This window comes from Globicephala melas, chromosome 15 (assembly GCF_963455315.2).
Source record: "Globicephala melas chromosome 15, mGloMel1.2, whole genome shotgun sequence".
NCBI classification, from domain to species: Eukaryota; Metazoa; Chordata; class Mammalia; order Artiodactyla; family Delphinidae; genus Globicephala; species Globicephala melas.
This window is the reverse complement of record NC_083328.1, coordinates 65,203,221-65,225,888: the sequence shown is the minus strand read 5'-3', so window position 1 is coordinate 65,225,888 and position 22,668 is coordinate 65,203,221. Positions and strand designations below refer to the sequence as shown.

Genomic DNA, 22,668 nt, shown 5'->3' with positions numbered 1-22,668 from the left:
AACTATTTCTCACTCCTCTCTTGCTCTTTCCTATACTGTCTAGCATAGCTGTTTACTCAAAGCATATGTGTGGCAAATGCTTGTTTAATTGAAATTCAACACTTAGCTTCAAACATCATCTTTCAGAGCTCTCCTACTTGCCCAAAGGTGTTTTTAAAAAATGAGCACTGTTTACCAATGGACTTCAAGTCAGAGGAGAGCAAAGAATGCTGGATAATTCCCCAACACTGTGTAGAATACTTCCAAAGGACACAACACGAACACTGCCAGAATCCAATCCAATCCCGAAATTGTTTTCTATCAATTCCAAGTAAAACAGCAATGACCTGCAGACTGAAAGCACTTATGTCATTCTTAGAAAGCCTCTAACCTCTAGTTTCACAGGAAAGTTACTCCACCTTAAAACGCATATAAACTCAGACCTGGAAGAGATCATGAAAGGTATACAATAAAAAGAGTTGCTGAATGAATGATATTATCACATATGCTAATTGTGGTTAAGTTCTATTGCAGAGGCATGTACAAAGTCCCAGAGGAAGATGGAGGAAATTGGTTACATGTGCCCAGACAAGCTAGCAAAGATGTCAGAATGTGAGTAGCATTCTTAAAGAATAAGTTCACCACACAAAAGGGGCAGAAGGACATTTTAGGCAGAGGTAACAGCAGATGCAAAGGAAGGGGTACCAACAGAGCATCCAGAGGGGAAATTGCTAGGTATGGCCAAAGAATATGGTATATGTGAGAAAATGGGAGAAGAATCTGGAAAAGTAGAGTAGTTCACATTATAAAGGGTCCTAAATACTATGTTAGTATTTGGACTTGATCTTCCAGGCAATGAGCATGTGTACAGTCAGATCAGATCTGTAGCTTAGAAACATGTCATGCCAGCTAGAATTAAGCCACAACTAACTGGAAGCCAAAGAATCAAATAACGTTTGATCTTACTCCTCTTTAAAAGAAAAAAATAACATAGCTTTTAAGAAGGACTTGGTAAAATTCACACACATACATGAACACACTACCTCAGAATATTCTGGGTTCAATAAGGACCAAAACCAATTTTAGACAGCAGCTGACAACCATCGAAAGTATGTCCCCAAACCACATCAATATTTAATGAAACCAAGTTCCATAAGGGCTGAAGGACTTATCCAAGATCCTATAACAGTTAGCGGCAAGGCTCGGACAAAATCCTAGCCCAGGGTACTTCCTAGTTCGCTATAACTCTGAACAATTTTGTTGTTCCTTTCCCTTGTGCAAGGAAAGTCTCTGAAAGGCATAAGCGTGCCAAGGAGAATACAGATCAAAAGGTAGGATATGAGATGATGAATAGCATGAATACTAGAACCAGGCTTACACACTGCAAGCACTACATAAATTCTCACCATCGTTTATGATCATCTCTCTCTGAAGAATCATATAATCGCTGGTGGTTCACAGCAACCCCCACTGCAGCTTTTCATATGTGATTCGAAAGTAGGCAAAGACCAAGAGCTGTAAACATGTGGTGATGTTTCTACCTTTGGGGGGAGGGCTCTTGGAGTCCTCCATAGACAGCTTCAGCTGCTGTATGAACTCGCCGCCATACACACTTCTTTCTTGCCAGATGTTCAGCAATCTTTCTAAAGGTTTTTTACAGCCTTCATCTGCCTCTCTGCCCAGAAAAGACGAAAAGATATATATAAGCTTAAGATTTTTTGCTTTTAATTAGGACAGATTTACTTTAAAAAAAAAAAAAACAACCAACAACTGACTAAATGATTTACATATTTAAAAACAGAAGGAAGAGTAAGGTACATACTGTACTTAATGGATATTCAAAACTTGACCAGAAACTACATTCTTCCTGTGGTGTGTAGGGAAGAGAGAGGGATTATGTTACAGAATTAATCTGTGTCTTTTATCCTCTTTGAAAGATGGGGGTAAATAGGGCAAAAAGCCAAAGGCTGATATTTACTGACAGAGAATTATCAAAAATCAATCATATCAATTGTGACGGCTTGCTTTTCACAAGGCATTAACTGAAATCTAGTGCCAGATATGCTGCTGCAAATTAAAGCAGGCCAAAATGTTTAAGGACAGGAAAACAATGATTAAAACCAAATGTTTAAAGTGGGGAAGAAATTCATAATAACTCATCAATGCTAACACACCAACACCTCTAATATGTATAAATACAATCATACACACATACATGTCAAGACTCTCAACTTTAAACTACTTCATAATTATTTTAATTCCAGGCTAGGTCTGTATTCCAGATTCACACAAAGATGTCTAGCAGATAATCTTAGAACACACCGAGCATAGTACAGTCCTTTGTAATTTATATCTGAATGAAAGAAGCTAGTTTTTTTCCTGACGTATTACTCTCTTAAAACATATCACTCTCTTATTTTTCAGTGAGATGACCATAACTCGCACTCAGGGTGAAGCAGTTGTTTACCATAAAGTGTCAGACGGCAAGTGGAAGCATGCGGAAGACTTTCCGAAAGGAAAACAAATTCCCTCACCATGTACTGTGTTACTATGAATTGTTCTGTTCTGTGAGACTGTCTAGATGTCAATGACCTTACACTGAGGAACTATAAACAAGAAGGGTTACCCTGACATCTTAGTATCTAAGTCAATATCTTTAGTAGGAACCTCAAGAAGAAACCATATAAAATTCAACTCAGATGGAATTTCACCCACCCCCAGCCCTAACAGCACTTTTCTAAAACTTATATTAACACTCAAGATGAGCTGAGTTTTCGGCCTAAGCTGGTCAGATTATATTACTTATGAATTATTAGCGGCAAATTTCACTAAATTGGGGGTTAAAGTACTAACTAAATCAGGATACATACAAACTAATTATTAATTATTGGTAAAGCTTTTTTTTTTTAAGTCAGAGGTCAGGGTGAGGGGGAAAAGGGGGAAAATATTTCCACTGATATTTATAAAACTTAAAGATATGACCTTGATATTTATAATAAAAACATCTCTACTCCATCTTCAAAATATATCTAGAAACAAATTACTTCTCACCTCTTTCTCTGCTCTCAGCCTGATCCAAGCCACTATCATCTCTTGTCTGATTACTGCAACAGCCTCATTACTAGTCTCCCTGCTTCCACCCTGTCCTCCAACCATCTATTCTCAAGTTTTAAAAATCCAACCCTAACTGTTGTGTTAAAGTAGATCATGTTGCTCCTTTGCTAAAAACTTCCAATGGTTCTTCCTGGTCTCCCTCAGAATAAAAGTGAAAGTCCTAATGAAGCCTACAACAAAGCCCTTCTCAGCCCAGCCCATTATTTCTCTGACCTCACCTATCCTCACTCTCCCCTCCCTCCTCAACAGCTCCCCGGCCCTCCTGCCATTAAAGTGTAGGACCTTTGCACTTAGCTTGGAACCAAGGCTCAGGCCAGGCAAGGCTCCTTTGCTCTCCTCCTTCAGGTGCGTATACTCACACAGCACCTTTTCAGTGAATCCTCTCATCTCCCGACTTAAAATTACACTCCCTACTCCTACTTAATTTTTCTCCACACAATTTATCTTCTGATGTGCTATATATATGGTTTCCCTGTTGTTTATACTCTCTTTCCATTTGAATGGGATTTCCACAAGGGCAGGGATTTGTCTTTTTCCCCCACTGCTATATGCCCCAGAACAAGCACAGTAAATATTTAATTGCAATGTTTTTTCCGAAAAATGTTAGAAAGGTTTCAGTAGGCCATACAATTAGTTAACTTTCAACGACCATTTTACCACATCAAGGTCATTCATGTCAGACATCAATTAAGCATTCATCTGCGCATTAAGGTTTCTGAAATACTGTGCTTGGAATACAAAGAACAAGGCCTAGGTCCTGACCTCTAGATTCTTGACCCAGCAGCCCCTCACCTCTCCACACCCTACCTGAGGCTTCATGTTCTAGCAACACTCAACGGTAAGTATTTTCTACTCGGCACTTGCTGCCACTGTTACGTGTGCCTATGCTCATGCTTTCTCCTCTCGCTTGAATGGAATCCCCAAAACAGAACAAGGTGAAGAGCAAAAGGTTCTGAGTAATTCTGGTGGCTGAAGTACTATATGGGGTGGGGTGGGGGGGTGGAAACAGCAGAAGAATCTGGAGGGATACAGTGGAATTAGATTATAGAGGACCTTAAATTCCATACTAAACATGTGGCCTTTATCCTGAAGGCAATGGGAAGTCCCTAATGTGATGAAATGCAGGCTTTGGAAAAATAAAGTCATTATAACTACTGTAACAAAATCACAACTAATCAGAACTTAACTGGTCGGTACTTTTAACATAAAATCTGTTCTCTGCAAATTCTCTTAAAAGAGAAACTAATCATGAAAACAAATTCTTATCAAGGATTTAGTTAAAAGGGTTGGGAGGGGCACAACACCCATCCAACCACCATCCACCATTCCTGGGGCTATTTGGGGCTTGATTAAGACTGATAGTCTTAATCAGCTGCAGTCACACTACTGTATAGTGGATAATGATGCTCAAACCTGTTGTAACCAAAAGATTTTCAAAAGGCTTTCACCACTAAACGCTACAGCCAAAAGGGTGCTCTACTTTAATTAGTGAACATAATTAACCATGATAGGTTAATTCTTTGAGCACTACAGTAAATCAAAGTTTTGCCAACTAAGGTCTAAAGATATAGACACAACAGTCAAGAAATCTTTTTACTGATGTGGTTTTGCCCTAAGTAGCTCCAATGAAGTGGAAGTCACTTTAGCACCTGAAATTGGATACAACCAAAGCAAAAAAGTCATTTTATGACACAAGGAGCTATCTTTTCAAGTTGTATTAACTCCATTCTAACTTGAGAAATCTTTAAGTGAAAAAACACAAAAAATCTTTGCCACTTATCAATGAATAAACTGGAAGATGATAAATAAGTACATATGTAACTTATTTTGCAGAACACAACTTAGTATCTTAATTCTAAATATTTATAAATTCAACCACTGAAAATGTGATCTAAAAAGTGAAAAGTATGTGTTATACACACGTAGGACTACTGCTTGAAGTGCCAGCTGGATACCAAAGGGCTTGCCAAGCCAGCATGGGGGCCTTTTCTTCCTCTGCAGCTCTAATGGCACTGCCTTGGTACACCCGCTATAATTTGTGTACTTCTCTCTTATCCCATGCACAGTAGGCCTATGGCAGGCCTACTCAGGGCATAAATTCTTTCTAAGTATCCTCAGCACTTCCAACAGCACCTCATGTAAAGGTAGAGCAGAAACAGTCCTTTGCAATTGTGTGGAAAAGAGTTAACATAGCAGGCCTGAGACTGCTGCCCTTAGCAGGCCTGCTCACGAGGTTGGCCCTTGACTGGCATCTCGGAACCTGGATTTCAGAAGTGCTCCTATCATTTCCTAACTGATAAGGGTGGTTTACTGTGCTTAAACTGTTTATACAAACAGTATGGTTTATGCTGAACACCTGCTTTCCTTCTGGGAGCCTAGAATTTTGGCAGAGTGCCTGTGACCAACCCTAACAAAATCCCTAGGTACTACATCTCTAATGGGCTTCTCAGGTAGAAAACACTTCACATTTGTTGCCACAGTTCAAAGGGGGAGGAATTAAGTATGTCTTATGTGACTCCACTATGAAAGGACTCTTGGAAGCTTATGCCTCGTCTCCTCTGGACTTCATCCCTTGCACCTTTTCCCTTCTGCTAATTTTGCTTTATATCCTTTCACTGTAATAAATCATAGCCAGGAACACAACTATACCCAAGTCCTGTGAGTCCTCCTAGCAAGTCACCGGACCTGGAAGTGGTCTTGGGGGCCCACGACTGTTATAACAGGAAATAAATATGTATATGGTGATAATTCCAAATTTATGTCTCCAGAAATCAATTTCCTACTGAGCTTCAAGACTGTTTCATCCATCCGCCTATATGGCATCGCCCTTTGGAATATCTATTAGCCATCTCAAACTTAACATGGCCAAAACAAAACTCTTGATTTCCTCTACCATATCTTTACCTCAAACTCCACCTCGGTAAACAGCACCATCAGCCATCCACATACTCACGTCAAAAACCTAGAAATAATCTTTGATTTCTCTTTTCCCTCACTACCAAGCTCCCACTAATCCTACCAGTTTTACATGGGGTGGGGCACAAATCTACCCATGAAGTAAACAAAGTAAACATTCAACAAGTGGAAGCTATTATCTCCTCAATGTTCCTGAATCCTAGCCAATGTCATCTCTAGCCTACACTAGAGCAACACCCTCTACCTCATGTCCCTGCCTCTCCCTTGGCCTTTATAATCCATTCTCCACCCCAAGCTGGAGGGATCTTTGAACAAGGCATTTGGAATATATCATTCCCCTGCTTAAAACTCCTCACTGACATCCCATCAGAACAAAATCCTAACTCTCTCCCAAGGCTTACAAGGCATGTGTGACTGTCACCTTCCTGCCTCTCTGATCTCACCTGGATATGACTTCCCCTCTGTTCCTTGTGTTCTAACCACAATGGCCTTCATTCTGATCCTCTTAACATGCCAAGATTATTTGTACCTTAGGTTCTTTTTAATAGCTATTCCTATTTTGCATGATTACCTCAAATGTCACTTCCTTAGAGAGGCCTTCCTTCACCACACTAGAAGAGATCCCACTCAAGAACGTCATTCTATTTTATTATGTCCATATTATCACTCTCTGAAAGTATCTTACTCATTTTGTCCTTGCCTGCCTTGTTCACTGCTTGCCTCCCTAGTGTCTGGATCAGTACTTTGCACAAAGACACCTAAATACATCTTGAAGGAAAGATTAAGTGCACAACTATCTCCCAACTGAGAAGAAAACAAGAAGGCATTTGTATGGAAAATAAGTTTAAAGTCTGGTTACTTAAACTGCTATTCAAATTAAAACCACCCCATGAGCTTGGCAGCTTTCTCTGACTTGAGAGGTTTGTTGTTTCTTTCCTAGGGGGTAGGAGGTTTGAGGGAGGAGGTAGGAAATTATCATAAAGAGATTCCTAATCTATTTTAGTCAATATTAATGGGTCTACTATCTTTGTTCATCAATTGGCCACAGAAAAACTGTACAGAGAGCACTTTTTACTGTTGATAAGGTGCATCAGGACTGAAGTGGTGCGGCTGGACTTTCTATTCTAATAATGGGGGTGGGGGTGGGGAGAGAGCTTAGAGACATGGGGACCTTGAATATAATATCTGAACAGGACCTTAAAAGAACTAGAAGAATGCAAAAAAGAAAGGTAATAGAGCTATCTATTTTTATTTAAAAGGATCAGGTCTATTTTCCCCATAAAGCCACAGAATTTGCCAAGACATTTTTACAATGCCTCCTAGCTAGGTTTTAAGATGATAACCAAGTAGAAAAATTTTTAATCCTGGTATTGCTCATCCCCCCTCTCCCATCCGCTTTTCTACTTACACTTTTCTGATTTGGGAGCAGCTTATGATTACTGTTAAATTTTTAAGGAAAAATGTTATGTTTACTATCCCTATAGGGAATTACTTCAGTCAATTTCTTATACCCTAAATTTATTAACTTATTCAACAACTACTTACTGAATCCCTACTCTGTGCCAGGACAGACCACCATTCACATCAAGACTATCTAAATGGTGTTCCCGAAGGTACAAAACCCAGTAGCTCTGTGCCAGATACTCTATTGGGTGTCTGGAATACAGGAAAGAACAAAAAAGAAACAGTCTTTCTCTTCATATAGTTTATAATATAGTATACTCCCATGAATGGGCAAAGACTGTGGATTGAGCATTGTTGTTTTACTTTACCCTCACAACTCTAATGAGACAGGTGGTGACATTCCCTTTTAACTAACATGGAAATGTGGGCTCAAAAAGCTACATAACACATCCAAGGCCACTCAGTGTTGGAGGCAGAGCTACAGCCAACGTCTAGGAAACTGAACTGACTCTCCTCAAAACAGGAAAATGCCTGTCTCCAATTTCAGAGGGCTACTCTAGTAGTCTGTTCTAAGCTTATTCTCTGTTATGACAACTCAGTATTTTTTCAAGTCCCCAAACATTCTGCTTTTTCAGTATCCATGTTCAAAAAAAAAAAAAAAAAGCCAGTTGACTAACAAAAATCTTTTATCCATCTCTACAAAGCTAGATGTCATTTCTTTAAAATCTTTTGGAGTTCTCATTTCACTCCTTCAAACTTTCCAAATCTTTCACAGAATGCCAGACTTACTTTCACACTTAAGGTCTTTCACATACACTCTAGACCTTAGAACAATTTTCGTTTAACCCACTAGTCTCCTTCTCACCCTTCCCAGTTTCCTTTGGCAAAGATGTTTTGTTTGATTTGCTTACCTATTAATATTCTAGTGAAAAATAGTTTTTCTTTGCTCCTCCTAGGCAACTAACTTATATCTACAAAAAAGTTTGTTTTTAAATAAATAAAAGTGATTTGTAAAACTTTTAATTAAATGTATAGTTTCCGTGATATCAGCTATAAGTATGCTCTACCCACCCCCGTCCTCTGTCACAAAACACAATAGTGGCACACACTTAATATGACAGAGCCAGAGCAAATATCTACTTTCCACACTAATAATTACTATCTTTGCAGGTACAGTAATGACTACTATTTTTAGTAAGTTAGACATGTAGACATCCAGAAGTAAGTAAAAACAAAGGCACAGCAACTAATTTCTTGCCATTAAGGCTTTGTTACTGGAAAGTTCCCTTGTACTATTTAGCTTTGTTTTTTGACCATAAACTAATGAGACAACTCAGCCAAACCAAGGAAAGTACCACATTCAAGAAGTGAATTCAATAGTGAATACATCTAGGAGAAAAGATGTGCTTCAAGTGCTAGACTGAGTCCCTTCAACGCATCAAAATATTTACTTGTCTGAGATAGTTCTCAAGGGTTCAGGCAAAATATAGAACCACAATTTGGCCTCTGCAACTCTCTATAAAGTACCTCTCTTTAAAGTATGAAGTTGTCAAGTTACAAAGGCTATCACACACAAAAAAGAAAGAACAAAAAGGAAAAGGTAATGCATTCAAAAACAAAACGTAACAAAAAACCCGAAAACATACCTGGCAACGTGAGAAAAAGCATCCACAAGGACAGATTCAAATTCTCTAGTGAATTCAGGTCCTTTCCTTTTACTGTTTTGAATGACATCATTGGCTAAGTACAGAAAAGTAAGCTTTCTATTTGATTTGGCTGGAAAAAAAGAAAAGATAATTTAGCTTACACCAAGGAAATTCTCAATCCACCATTCTTCTCCCCTAAGCTACTCCTAAAGAACACTAAGACAAGCATTATCTACTTGAGGTCAAGACTGCTATGTTTGAAAAAACAATTTAAGGGACTCCTGGAGGTGTCTAGTAAAACAGGATTGAGAATACAATTTTGAAAAAACTAAAAAACAAGAATACGCCATTTTAATTGATTGTGGTGATAGTTGCATAACTGCGAAATACTAAAAACCACTGAATTGTATATTCTAAAAGAGTGATTTGTGTGGAATGTGAATTATAGTTCAATAAAATTGTTTTTCAAAAAAAAAAGAATATGGCATCTTAATTTCTGTGTTATTTTAGTCAGGGTAATTAATTGGCAGTAAAAATTAAGATAATCCAAAGAAAATTCCTAAAGGATAAGCAGTCAGTATTCTCCAGTCAATTCCTAAAGGATAAGCTGTCAATACATCTCCAGAAGACATGTTAAAACCAAGATTTTCATTTATTATATTGCAAAAATGAGCATTTCTTACTCACTGTTAATTATCAAATACCACAGAATGAAAGACTGAGTTAAGTTTCAGTTTTAAAAGATACTTGTAATTTATGCTCCTAGACCAAGAATTTCTCTTTGAACATTCCAATAACCATAATCAGTCAATGTTATCAACTCTACAATCCAGAGGAATCTCTAGATGCACCAATGGATATTTATCTCAAAATTCAAATATACATTATTGCTACATGATCACTGAAAGTTTACACACGTCTGAAATCTGGATATGCAAAATTATGGCTCCTATAAAAAATATAATTCTTCTTTCTTATACCTACTAAATGTAGTATTTCCTATTACTCTATATGGTAGCATGCATTAAACCATAAAAACTTCACGCAATATGTCTGAGTTACAGTTGCTTGGGGGAACATTACTGAATTTCCTGGCTTCTATGCACATAACTTTTCAACCGTAAAGTTACATCACTACCATTTTTGGTCCCAGTTTTCTTTTAAAAGAAATAAATAATAACACAATCAGATAGTTCAAAACATTAAGTTTTCTCCAATGCCAAAGTGCCCAAAAGACTCAAGCAAGCCCTATGTCAACCTTTACACCTGAATTACTAGTCCTTACTCCACTGCTCTCAGAAACCATTTGTTTCTTTTGAAATGCACACAGCATGTATAAATTCTGACACAGCAAGCTCAAGATCTGACATTTTAAAATGTGGCTACAGGAGAATAACTTAAGTTAAAAACAAGATTTTTAAAGCATGTTATAGTTGAAACTGATGACTTAAAGTGCTCATAAAATTAAATATGGATATCCTGAAATGTATTAACCTGATAATAACCTAGTTTAGATGGCCAACAGATGAGAATATTGAAAACCTGGAGCTATCTTTAACTGTTCTAATTATTATTCGAAAACAGAACAAAAGTGTCAATAGCTTCAATATCCCACTGTTGCTACAAAGGTATGATTACAGCAAAAAGCTTTTTTTTTTTTTTTTAAAGCAAACCTTGTTCTAGGATGTTGCAGCAAGTTAAACTACCAAGTTTATAACGCCATGAAAGTTAGATTTAAAAGTAAAAGAGGGCTTCCCTGGTGACGCAGTGGTTGAGAATCCGCCTGCCAATGCAGGGGACACAGGTTGGAAGCCTGGTCCAGGAAGATCCCACATGCCGCGGAGCAACTAAGCCCGTGCACCACGACTACTGAGCATGCGCTCTAGAGCCCGCGAGCCACAACTACTGAAGCCCACACATCTAGAGCCTGTGCTCCGCAACAAGGGAAGCCACCACAGTAAGAAGCACGTGCACCGCAACGAAGAGTAGTCCCCACTCACCACAACTAGAGAAAAGCCCGCACGCAGCAACAAAGACCCAAAGCAGCCAAAGATAAATAAATAAATATTAAAAAAAAAAAAGTAAAACAGAACTTCTACAAAGCAAATCGGACTAATATACTTTATGTTAAAAAACCCAGAATCCATATTGTAAAATGTCAATTTGGCCATTCAAGACCTGAAACATTTTGCAGTATTACAAATGTGATAGCTAAGATAGCCAAGGTTTTCACTATCTACAATGCCAATTAATTCTCATCACCGTCAAACTTAGCAATGGGAATTTAGGATAAAACTTTTTCCCTCCACATCCAGCATCCTGAATAATCAACATGAGCACCATGTGTGTAAAGGTAACATAACAAAACCCTAAAGGGAATTCCCTGGAGGTCCAGTGGTTAGGACTCCTCGCTCTCACTTCCGAGGGGCCGGGGTTCGATCCCTGGTCGGGGAACTAAGATCCCACAAGCCTCGCAGTGCGGCCAAAACAAACAAACAACAACAAAAACCCACAAAGCCCTAGAGCACCTGAACACACAAGGTCATAATACACATGACACACACACCCTCTACTCCAGCCCTGGGTGGTAACTCACTTGTTCAAATGTCTTTCCAATATGTCAGTATGGATTCTTTCACTCCCTACCGAGGCCCATTCCAAACTGGTTGAAATAGTTATTGAGCAAAGTTTAAATTACTGGCTGACCAAAATTTTTCACTTGTTTGGCTGGTTTTGACATCTAGAGAAAGTAATTTTTTTTTTAAAAAAAGGCCTATTTACCTGCACTACTAAAGGTAGTAGGAGTGCAAACGTAAGGTACAAAAGCACTACTAAAAAATGTTCATCTTAGGGTATTTTACACCAAACTGCTCCAAAAAGAAAGGGAGAAGTTCTACCTAGAACAGAGCCCAAAGGGATAAATTAAGGATTATTCCTAGGGAATGGAAAGAAAATAACACATCATGAATAGAAGTAGTACTTAAGCAGGAAAAAGAAAACTTTTAAAGTCTCATAAATATTTGGAGGCAAAACAGAGATGGTTTGTGAAATGTCTTAAGGAAATGACTTGGCTATAGATAGAAATGTCCATTTTTAAAGATTCAGGGTGGGCTAGAACCTAAAGGGCTAGTCAATTCTAACATTAGGGCACAAAATCTTTTTCCACTTCAGTGCGGGGGCATTTTCAATTCATGAAGGAAGGCTGGGTATTAGGAAACTGTACACTGATGCTTGGAAGAGCATCCTGTAGTTCTGCACTGTCCAGTATGATAGCCACTAGCCACATGTGGCTACTGAACACCTAATTTGTAGCTAACAAAACTCAGGAACTAAATTTTCAATTGTATTTATTTGAAAGTTTACTTCCTTAGTCACACATTTCAACTGCTCATGGCAAGAGGCTACCTTGTTGCAGAGCAGATATAAAACATTTCTCTCATCACAGAAAGCTCTAGACAGTGCCGCTTGGATCCTTTACTCAGCCATGAAAATGATGTCAAGAGACCACAATTTAACACCTGAACTATTTTTTAACTCTGTTAACAGGCACCATGCTAAATGTTGTGTACATTACGGACAACTAGAAGAGCTAGTTTCTCCCTCAAAACATAATCCAGTGAAAGAGACATAACTAGTAAGAATGAAATAAATGCAGATTAATTCTAATAAATAAAAGCACTATGGGTTTGGTTGGAGTAAGATGATCACCTTCACTTATTAAGTGCACTGATGCACCGGGCACCTGAAAACAAGTTTCGGCGTCTCAGAGCTCTGGGCTAATGTCCCAACTATACACTCATGAACAAAGCACTTCATCTCTTCATATCTGTATCTTCTCATCTATAAAATGGGGATAATAATGCTGACCTACTTACAACTTAAGGTTTCATCATATGAGATTAGGGTTAAAGGAGCTTCATAAACGAAAGTACTCTTTATTTTCTGTATCTCAAATAGGGTGAGGTGGGGAATCAAGATGGCTTCACAGAAGTGACATCTGAGGTGGATTTTGACGTGCCTCTGAGATCCTACCAGATAGGATCCTGTAGAAAGCAATTCGAATTTTTCCGCCACATCTCAGATGACAGAAATGGTATCTGAATGGCACAGTGGGGTACATGAATGGGGCTCTGGGAGGCCCAGGATCTATCCGCCAACTACCCTGAGGGCTGAGGGGACCCCCATCTCAGTACAGCACATGATATTTGGGGGGCGGGGGGTCTCTGCCAGAGGACTAGAACTGGGTCTCCTGAAAGAATCCTGGATTTTGGTGTCTGCCAGTCTGATGTAGTCTGAGCCTCACTGGTTCTAAGGCCTTGAAAATACCACTTAGCCACTTCAGTTTTCTCATCTGTAAAACAGAGTGACATCCTGACCTCACAGATAGCAGAGAACACATGTAGAGTTACTTCCTATGCTATAAAGGGCCTACCACATACAGGCTGTCCAAAACAGCGCTAAGCTTCATTTGCTCAGCTTTCTGCTATGAAGCTCACTGGGGTATCAGATAGCTGTGTAGGTGCCCATCTTTCCCCAGCAGACTGTAAGCAATTCGAGGCAAAGAACATGCCCCACACTGAGTAATCAGTATCCCACCTCACCATTATTTATCCAGTGCCTACACTCTGCCTGACACCATGCTAGATGTTCATGTGGATTATCCTGTTTACTCTTCACCCCAAGTTGTTTGAGCCTCCGTTTTTTTCTCATCTGCTGAGCTCCTACTTCACAGAACTCTGAGACCGTAAAAAATGACAATGTATGTAATGATATCAGTACTGCACTTGGCACAGAACAAAGGCACAGTAAATATCAGTTATCATTATCTCTATTTTACAGATCAGGAAACTGAGGCAAAGAGAGGTGAAGCTGCGGGGGCTCAGTAAATGGCAAAGCAGGCTCCAGAGGCACTTGGCCTCTGGAGCCAACATGCTATTAAGCTCCCAACCCAGTGCCTGGCACACAACAGGCTGAGCTCAATCAATGGCTGCCAGATGCTGAGCAGGGCCTAGAACCAAGGAGAGCTGCATGAGAAGAGGAACCTGAGAGGCAAGGTCTAGGTGGTGCGGCCCCTTGACTTCTCTGCAAGGGCAGTGACCGTACCCACTTCCCAGGGCAGTGCTGAGGACTAAGTGCGAGGATATACATAAGGTCCTAGCACAGTGACTGGCACAGAATAAAGGCTCTGGAAGTGGCAGTTACCCTTGTCCTCTTTTGACAGATGAGAAAACAGAGGCTTAGAGAGAAAAAACTTGCCCGATATCACTCAGCTAGCAAGTGACTGAGCCAAGGGCTTGATCTATGTAATCTTACTCCGAATGCCCAGCAACTGCCTGGCACACAACAGGCTAAGGCCTGTACCCTCCACCAGGCGCTCAACGCTGCCGAGAGAATAATGGTCACAAGTGTCAGGAGGAGCCGGAGAGGAAAGCGGCTGGGTTAACTGGGAGTCCTGAGCCCCGGTCGGTGGAACCTCAGACAAGTACCTTAAACCTTCCCAGGCCTCGGTTTCCTTCTCCGAGAAATGGGGATAACACTGTCTCCAACCTCAGAAGCGCAATCAATCACAGGCCCAGGCCTGGAAAGCCAGGCTCAGCTAAGAAGCTAGAGGGGCCTCGGGACGGGGTGCGGGAGAGGGCTACCCGGGAGGAGGACCCATGGGGGTAGAGGGAGTGTTTACCTTTGCGGAGCTCGCGGTGCCACACCGAGACGATGGGTCCCGCGTGCTTGCGGTGGTGGATGAGCCACAGGGAGAGGGTCTGCACGCTCTGCTGAGAGTTGCTCAGCTCTGAGAGCTTCTTCTCCAGCGCCGACTCGGAGAAGGAGGACATGGTGGCGGCGGTGAGGCCCGGCAGGGATCGGCCTGGGCCGCCCAGTGCGGCGGGGAGAGCGATGGCACGAGGCCGGAACCTCACCTGGCGGCCTGCGGGACTCTTTATGACTGACAGACGGCCGGGGGGCCAGGAGGGGGAGGGGATGGGTCTCCGCAGTAACAGCCGCCCGCGCCGCCGCCACAAGATGGCCACCGACCTCTCACCCCGCCGCGAGAGCAGGGTCAAAGGGCAAGGGCCGGAGTGGCGGGGCACCGGGGGGGGGTCAGAGTGTAGTAAAACACCCCTCCCGTGGCGAATGCCTCTTTGAATCTCGCTCGGAGCACTCCGAAAGCGACAGACAGGGAAAAGGGCGCACTTCGGCGGCCTCCGGAAGGCGCTTTGACCGCTCGCGCCCGCACGCCGGCGCAGTGAGTGTCACCGGAACCCTTTCTCCCGCTCCCGCAGAACCTTTCTGGCGCGGTGCGGCGCGCGAGTTACGCGTCACTTCCGGCGCGGCAGAGGCGGTGCGAGAGTGAGGGAAAGGCTGGAAGACGAGGTAAGGGAGAGTGGCGCGAAAGAGAGGGAGACAGCAACCGCGAGCCCTTAGAGGGGGATCCTGAGGGGATGCTGAGGCAGAGAGATCATGACCTGGGAATGGAACGGGACCTTTCTCCCTCACCTGGCAGGCCCCAGCAGCACTCTTCCTCTGTACGTGTCCTGCTCTCTGGCCGCCCCCCACAAAAAGCTTTTTTTGGTTCTGCCAAGCCACCCACGTGCACTTTTCACGCCTCCACGCCTTGGCTCTTGCTGTTCTTTTTCCAAAGGTGACGCCCCCCCTTCTCACGCGGTGGGCTCCCACTAGGCCTCCAGGACCACCTTTAGTGGCCAGTTCCGATGTTTAGTCTGTGACAGGACCGCCGTCAAACACACCCTTGTGCTCCCGGCTCAGTTGGTTGTTGTATTCAGGGAATTACAGGCTGCCTTCTGGGGGTTCATTTGACTATTGCTCAAATTTAAGTAATACATGTTAACTTTGTGGGGGAGTGGGGTAAGGAAGTCAGTGGGTTCGTTGACCTCCTTTAAGAAACACTATTTGAGACTCTATCCTTTAACTGTTTAAAAAGTTTTAAATTCCAATTATCACATCAGCAGAGAAATTTGTTCTTCTAACTGCTGTGGGGTGGTGGTAGGGAGTTAGGTTATTGTAGACATAGTAGAATTTTTAAATGTCCTGATCATAGTGGAACTGACCAGTTGTGGGCAGATTCCAGTTAGGAGGCACTGTACTAGTTGATGCCTGTTTTTGCTCATACTGCACTGTTCTTTGCTTAGGTGCTTTTCCTCCTTCAGAATGGAATCATCATAATCAGAGCCAACATAACGAGCTGCTGCTATGGGCTAGACACTGTGTTTTCACATAGTGACTCGTTTAATACAACAAAGCTATGCAATAGGTATTATGTTATTCCCATTTGGCAAATGAGGCTGAGGGAGCTTGGGTGACCTACGCAAGATCACATAACTAAGGTTAGAGGGAAGGGACTCTACTTTATCTGTCTTTTTTACCCCAGCACCTTATTCGTAGCTGACTGGGTGAATTAATACAAAACAAGTGAATAGCTTAAAATCACTGTCAATATCTAGTCATAATTATAACCTAGGGCCTTTGAGTCCAAATCTAGGCCATCTTTCTGTATTAAGTAACAGTGTCATATACTGAGCACTTTTATACCAAGTCACTGTGTATTAAGCACATTATGAACATTCTTTTATTTAATCCTTACAACAGTCCTGTGGGGTATGGGTTATTATCAGTATTTGACAAATGAGAAAACATTAAACATGGGTGAGTAATCAATGTCACTTGGACACAAGAAATGACAGAACCAGGAATCAAATCAAGGTTATCTTATCCCAAATTCTTCACTCCCGAGCCAGTGGTTGATTTATTCATTCAGCCGATAATTTTTGAGAACCTATGTCTGAAGCACTATTCTAGGCAAACAGACAGAATCCATGTCCTGGGAAGCTTACCTTCTGCAGGGGAAGATAAACATGTGTGTAAAATGAGCCCGAAAGTTATAAATGCCTTGAATAAAAATAAAGGGAGGTATGAGGAATGCACGTATGGGCGGATAGGCGTGCATTAGTGAGGTCAGAGAACGCCTCACTGATATGGTGACATTTGATCACAGCCTTCATAGCATAGCCCTATGCTATGTGGTGAATGTTCCAGGCAGAGGGAAAACCAAGTGCAGAGTCCTGAGGTCAGACCATTATTGGCATTTTCAAGGACCAGCAAAGAGGACAGCTCAAGTGATGTGAACCAGAAGGCTAGAAATGAGCTTAGAAAAGTTGCCAGGGACCATATCGTGTGGGGGACTATAGGCCATAGTAAGGACTTTGGATATTCCTCGGAATGAAACAAGAGTCCATTGGACCATTTTGAGCAAAAGAGGAGCATGTGGCTATTAAGTAGAAAATAGACAGTAAGGGTGCAAAGGTAGGAGCAGGAGGACTATGCAGTTGTGATAATTCAGGTGAAAGGAAGACTCAGACCAGGGTGGAGGTTGTGAGAAAGGGTCAGATTCTGGGGATATTTTAGAGGAAGAGATCACAGGATTAACTGACAGCATAGGTATGAGGTATAAAAGAAGCAAGAGCTTATATGGCCCTAAGGGTTTTAGCCTAAGCAACCATAAGAATGGAGTTTGCATGTATGTACTGAACTGTGGGAAGAGCTGGTTTGGGTAGTAAGAGCAGGAGTTTAGATTTGTATATGTCTAATTGGAAATGCCTGTCCAAGTAGAGGTATCTCATAGGCAATTGGGTTTATGGGTCTGGAGCTCAAGGGAGAGATCTGAGGTAGAGCTATAAATGTGGGAGTCATAGGGGGAACAGGTATAGAAAGAAAAGAGGCCCAGTGACTAAGTCCTAGGACACTTCAACATTTAGAGGTCAGAAAGATGAGGATGATATAATCATGTGATTTATCTTCTTTAGCCTGTTAATATTAATAACAGTGATTGATTTTCAAATATTGAGCCAGCCTTACATCCCTGAAAATTAGTCCTACTTTGTCATGGTGTGTAATTCTTTTTACATACTGCTAAATTATATTTCCTCATATTTTGTTTGGGATTTTGGCATCTATATTCATGAGGGAAATTGGTCTGCCGTTTTAAAATTTTTTTATATTATCTTTATTGAGTTTTGGTATCAGGGTAATACTAGCTTCATAAAATGGATTGGAAAGTGTTTCTTCTTCTTCCATTTCTAGAACATTGTGTAGAACTGGTGTTAATTTTCTTTAAATGCTTGGTAGAAATCTGCAGTGAAACCATCTGGGCCTGAAGCCTTCTTCTTTCTTTTTTCTTTGATTTTGGGAGTCTTTAAATAATAAATTCAGTTTCCTTATAAGGCTGTTCAGTAATCTATTTCAGCTTGTGTGAATTGTGGTAGTTTGTATTTTTTGAGAAATTTGCCATTTCATCTGTCAAATTTATGTGTATAAAATTATTTGTAGTATTCCTGTATTATCCTTCAATATCTGCAGTCTGTAGGACTGGTATTGGTAATTCCTCTCTCTCTCCCTCCTTCCCTCCCTCCCTCCCTCCCTCCTTCCCTCCCTCCCTCCCTCCTTCCCTCTCTCCCCCTCTCTCTCCCTCTCTCTCTCCCTCTCCCTCCCCCCACCCCCATCAGTCTAGTTAGAAGCCAATTTTATTGATCTCTAAACCATTTCTTTGGTTCATTGATTTTCTCTATTTTTTGTTTTAAACTTCAATTCCTGCTCTGATTTTTATTATTTCTTCCTTCTGCTTGCTTTGGATTTATTTTGCTTTACTTTATTTTATTTTATTTGTCTTTTTCTAGGTTCTTGCTGTGGGAGTTTAGATTATTGATATTCATTTAAGAGCTTTCCTCTTTTCTAATATATATATATATTTAATACTATAAATTTCCCTTTCAGCATGGCTGTACCTACGTCTTACAAATTTTGATTTGTTGAACTTTTATTTTCACTCATTTCCATGTATTTTGTAAAAATTTCCCGTGACATTTCCTCCTTGGTCCATGAATTATTTAGAAATGTGTTGCTTCATTTCCAGGTGTGTGAAGATTTTCCTGTTCTCTCTCTATTAGTAATTTCTAGTTTGATTCCATCGTGGTTAGGGAACACACTGTATGATTTTAGTTCTTTTAAATTTGTTGAGGTTTATTCTGTGGTCCAGGATATGGTCTATCTTGGTGTGTGTTCTGTGGATACTTGAAAAGAATGTATATCCTACTGTCAATAGTATTCTGTAAATGTCAATTATGTAAATGTTGGTTGGTGTAGTTGAGCTCTTGTGTTATAATTGCTATTCTATCAGTTGTTGAGAGAGGAGTGTTGAAGTCACCACCTATACTTGTGGTGACCACCTATACTTTTCCTTTCAGTTTTATCCATTTTTGCTTCACACATTTTGCATCTCTGTTTTGTGCATACACACTTAAGATTACTATGTCTTCTTCATAGATTTACCTTTTAATCATTATATAATGTCCTTCTTTGTCTCTGGTAATTTTTTTGCTCTGAAGTCCACTTTATCTGATATTAAAATAGCTAGTCTTGCTTTCCTTTGATTAATGTTTATATGATAATATCTTTTTCCATCTTTTTACTTTCAACCTGACTATATCATTATGTTTGAAGTGAGTTTCTTGTAAACAGCATGTAGTTAAGTCATATTTTTTAACCAATTCTGACAGTCATTTTTTATTGGTGTATTTAGACATTTTATATTTAATATAATTATTGATATGTTAGAGGTTAAGTCTGAAATTTAATTCTTTTGTTTTCTGTTTGTTCTGTTTTTTTGTTTCTCCATTTTCTTTTTTTCTCCAGACTTCCTTTACTTGAACATTTTTTAGAATTCCATTCAATTTATCTATAGTGTTTCTGAGTGTATCTCTTTGTATAACCATTTTAGTGGTTCTTCTAGGTATCATATTATGTGTATATAACTTACTTTTGACAGGTCTAGTGAAGTATATGTACCTTACTTCCTTTATGTCTCTTTACCCTTTCCTGTTTATATTTGTCTGAAATATTTCCTCTAGATACATTTAGAACCACATTAGTCAGTGTTACAATTTTTGCTTTAACTATCAGACACAATTTAGAAAATTTAAAAGAATAAGAAAAACCTATTGTATTTATACATATTTTTATTTACCATGTTCTTTCTTCCTCTTTGATGTTCCAAGATTCTTTTTTTTTTTTTTTTTTTAACATTTCCTTTCTGTTTAGAGAATTTCCTTTAGCCATTCTTGTAGAGTAGGCCTGCTGGTGACAAATTCTCTTAGTTTTCCTTCATCTGAGGATATCTTTCCAGTTCATTCCTCTTTTTTTTTTTTCCTGATGGACATTTTTGCTGGGTATAGGATTCTGTGTTGACAGTTCTTTTTTTTTTTGAGCACCTGAAAATTATTGTGTTGCTTCCTTCTGGCCTACATGGCTTCTGAGGAAAAATCCAGTGTCATTCAAATAGTTTTTCCCGTATCGGCAAGGTATCATTTTTCTCTGGCTGCTTTCAAGATTTTTTGTCATTTGTTTTCACAACTTTTAATTTTAATTATAATTGGTACAAATTTCTTTGGGGTAATCCTGTTTAGAGTTCACTCAGCTTCTTGAGTATATAGATTTATCTCTCTTGCCAAATTTGGGGAGCTTTCAGTGCTTTGAGTACTTTTTCAACCCTGCCCTTTTTCTTCTCTCATTCTGGGATGCTTAAATCATTTGTTATAGTCCCATAGGTCCCTGAGCCTCTTTTCAGTCTGTTTTCTCTTTGTTGTTCAGATTGAGTAATTTCTCTTATTCTGTCTTCCATGTTACAGATTCTTTCCTTTGTCCCCTCCATTCTCCTGTTGAGCCCATCTGCTGAGCTTTTTATTTGTTATTGAATTTTTCAGTTCTAAAATTTGTTTCTTCTTTGTATCTTCTATTTCTTTCCTGAGGTTTTCTGTTCTTTTGTTTTAAACAAGTTCATAATCGCTTATTGAAGCATTTTCATCACAGCTGCTTTAATAACTTTGTCAGGTAATTCTAATGTCTCTGTCATCTTAGTGTTAACGTATATTGATTGATTTTTCTTTTTTTATTCATTTGGAGATCTTCCTGGTTCTTGGGTATGGTGAATGATTTTTGACTGGACATTTTTGTATTATGTTCTAAGATTCTGGACCTTATAGAAGTCTTCTTTTTAGTTGGCTTCCTCTGAAACCACTCTGGCAGGATAAGGCAGGGGTGGGGGGACCAACCTTGTTACTTCCAAGTGTAGGTAGAAGTCCAGATTCCTCACTCAGCCTCCTTTGACACCCATGAGGGAGGGCTCCTAATTACTGTTAGGTAGAAGTGGGAGTCCTGTCTCCCCACTCCTACTTAGCCTTCTTTTTCTTTGTTCCCCCCATCTTTATTGAGATACAACATTGTAAAAGTTTAAGATGTACAATGTAACGATTTGATACACATATCAGTGTATATATATTGAGAATGATTACCACAATAAGGTTAGTTAACACCTCCATCACCTCACAAAATTACCCTTTTGTGTGTGTGGTAAGAACATTTGAGATCTACTCTACTCTTTTAGCAACTTCATGGATCATCAGACTGACCTTGCAAACTTTTATAATAGATTCCCAAAACATACCTGTTCCACCCCACCCCCAACATAGATTCTGATTCAGTAGATCTGGTGTGAGGCCCAGGAATCTGTACTTACATTGTTTCCCCTTGGTTCTGATAAACAGTTGGGTTGGAAACCTCTGGTGTAGTGAAAAGAATGCATACAACCTTTGGAGTCACACAGGCTTGACGTGAATCCCACTGCTTGCTGTGTAACCTTGGGCATCACTTAATCTGTCTGAACCTTGTGTTACTCAGCTTGTAGACAAGGAATTTATTTATGTACATTGCCTAGCATATGGTGGGTTTTTTCAACAAATATTAATTCTCTTCTTTCTAGTCAAGAACTTGTGTTGGCAATTCTTTTATTTAAACTCCTATTTCTGGGATCTAAACCCAGTCTTTCTACCATGTGCTAGTTAATTCAAAGTTAGAAGTTTTAGAGATCATCTTATCCACCAAGTTTATTTTATGTTGAAGAAACTGAAATTCATGGAAACCACAGATCAGGTACTGTCAGAGCCAGGACTATCACCCAGATTGTCAGATTCCTGTTCTCATACTTATTCTGTCTGGAAACACCCTAAAAATGGGCTGGCATACAGTCAAAATCTAGAACTATGATTGCCTCCTGAGAGTGAATCTAGTAAGATCCTCCTGTAATGGATGAGATCAACTACCTGTAGGAATAACTCACCCCAGGAGAAGAAGAGGATGGTGGGTTTTTCTCAGACTCCAGTTCACACATATCTGATATCAAAGATCCACCAAAGAGAGCCAGACCTTGGTCTATGGTGATTGATTCAACAAGCATTTATTGAATGCCTGCTCTTTGCTGGAAGCAATAAACAAAACTGTCAACTATTACTGCCCTCATAGAGCTTATATTTTAGTGGGAAGAGAGAGACAATAAACAAATAGGTGGATAACTTGGTTTGACAGATGGTACTAAATGCTATGGAGGAAAATTTCAAAGACAGGGGAAGGAGATTGGGAGTGCAGGGCAGGAGAGGAGTGAGGATGGGTTGCAGTTTTAAACTGGGGTGATCAGAGAAGGCCTCCCTCAGAATTCACATTTGAGTAAAGCCCTGAAAGATGAGAGAGCAAGCCGTGAGGATATATCGTG

General features: G+C 40.1%; 2 protein-coding genes across 11 annotated transcripts in view; one reads left to right on the top strand and one right to left on the bottom strand.

Moving 5' to 3' along the window:
* The window catches only part of RPRD1B (regulation of nuclear pre-mRNA domain containing 1B), a 77,072-nt gene extending 61,796 nt beyond the window's left edge, over window positions 1–15,276 (bottom strand). For all 5 annotated transcript variants that reach the window (XR_009559186.1, XM_030830615.2, XM_030830616.2 and 2 more), the window contains exons 1-3: window positions 14,740–15,276; window positions 9,060–9,189; window positions 1,521–1,654 (exon numbers count right to left, since the gene is read on the bottom strand). Coding sequence is in view for 4 of the 5 variants with exons in the window: in XM_030830615.2 (XP_030686475.1) it covers window positions 1,521–1,654; window positions 9,060–9,189; window positions 14,740–14,890 (415 nt within the window). In the remaining variant the exon portion in view is untranslated. The remainder of the gene's footprint in view (window positions 1–1,520; window positions 1,655–9,059; window positions 9,190–14,739) is intronic.
* Window positions 15,277–15,370: 94 nt separating this feature from the next.
* Window positions 15,371–22,668, top strand: part of TTI1 (TELO2 interacting protein 1) — a 43,928-nt gene continuing 36,630 nt past the window's right edge. The window contains exon 1 of one of the 6 annotated variants that reach the window (XM_030830623.2): window positions 15,371–15,428. The gene's annotated coding sequence lies outside the window, so the exon portion shown is untranslated. Of the gene's footprint in view, window positions 15,429–15,449; window positions 15,581–15,630; window positions 15,697–22,668 lie in introns of those variants that run through there. The other 5 variants (XM_030830625.2, XM_060285161.1, XM_030830626.2 and 2 more) reach the window with 5 other exon arrangements.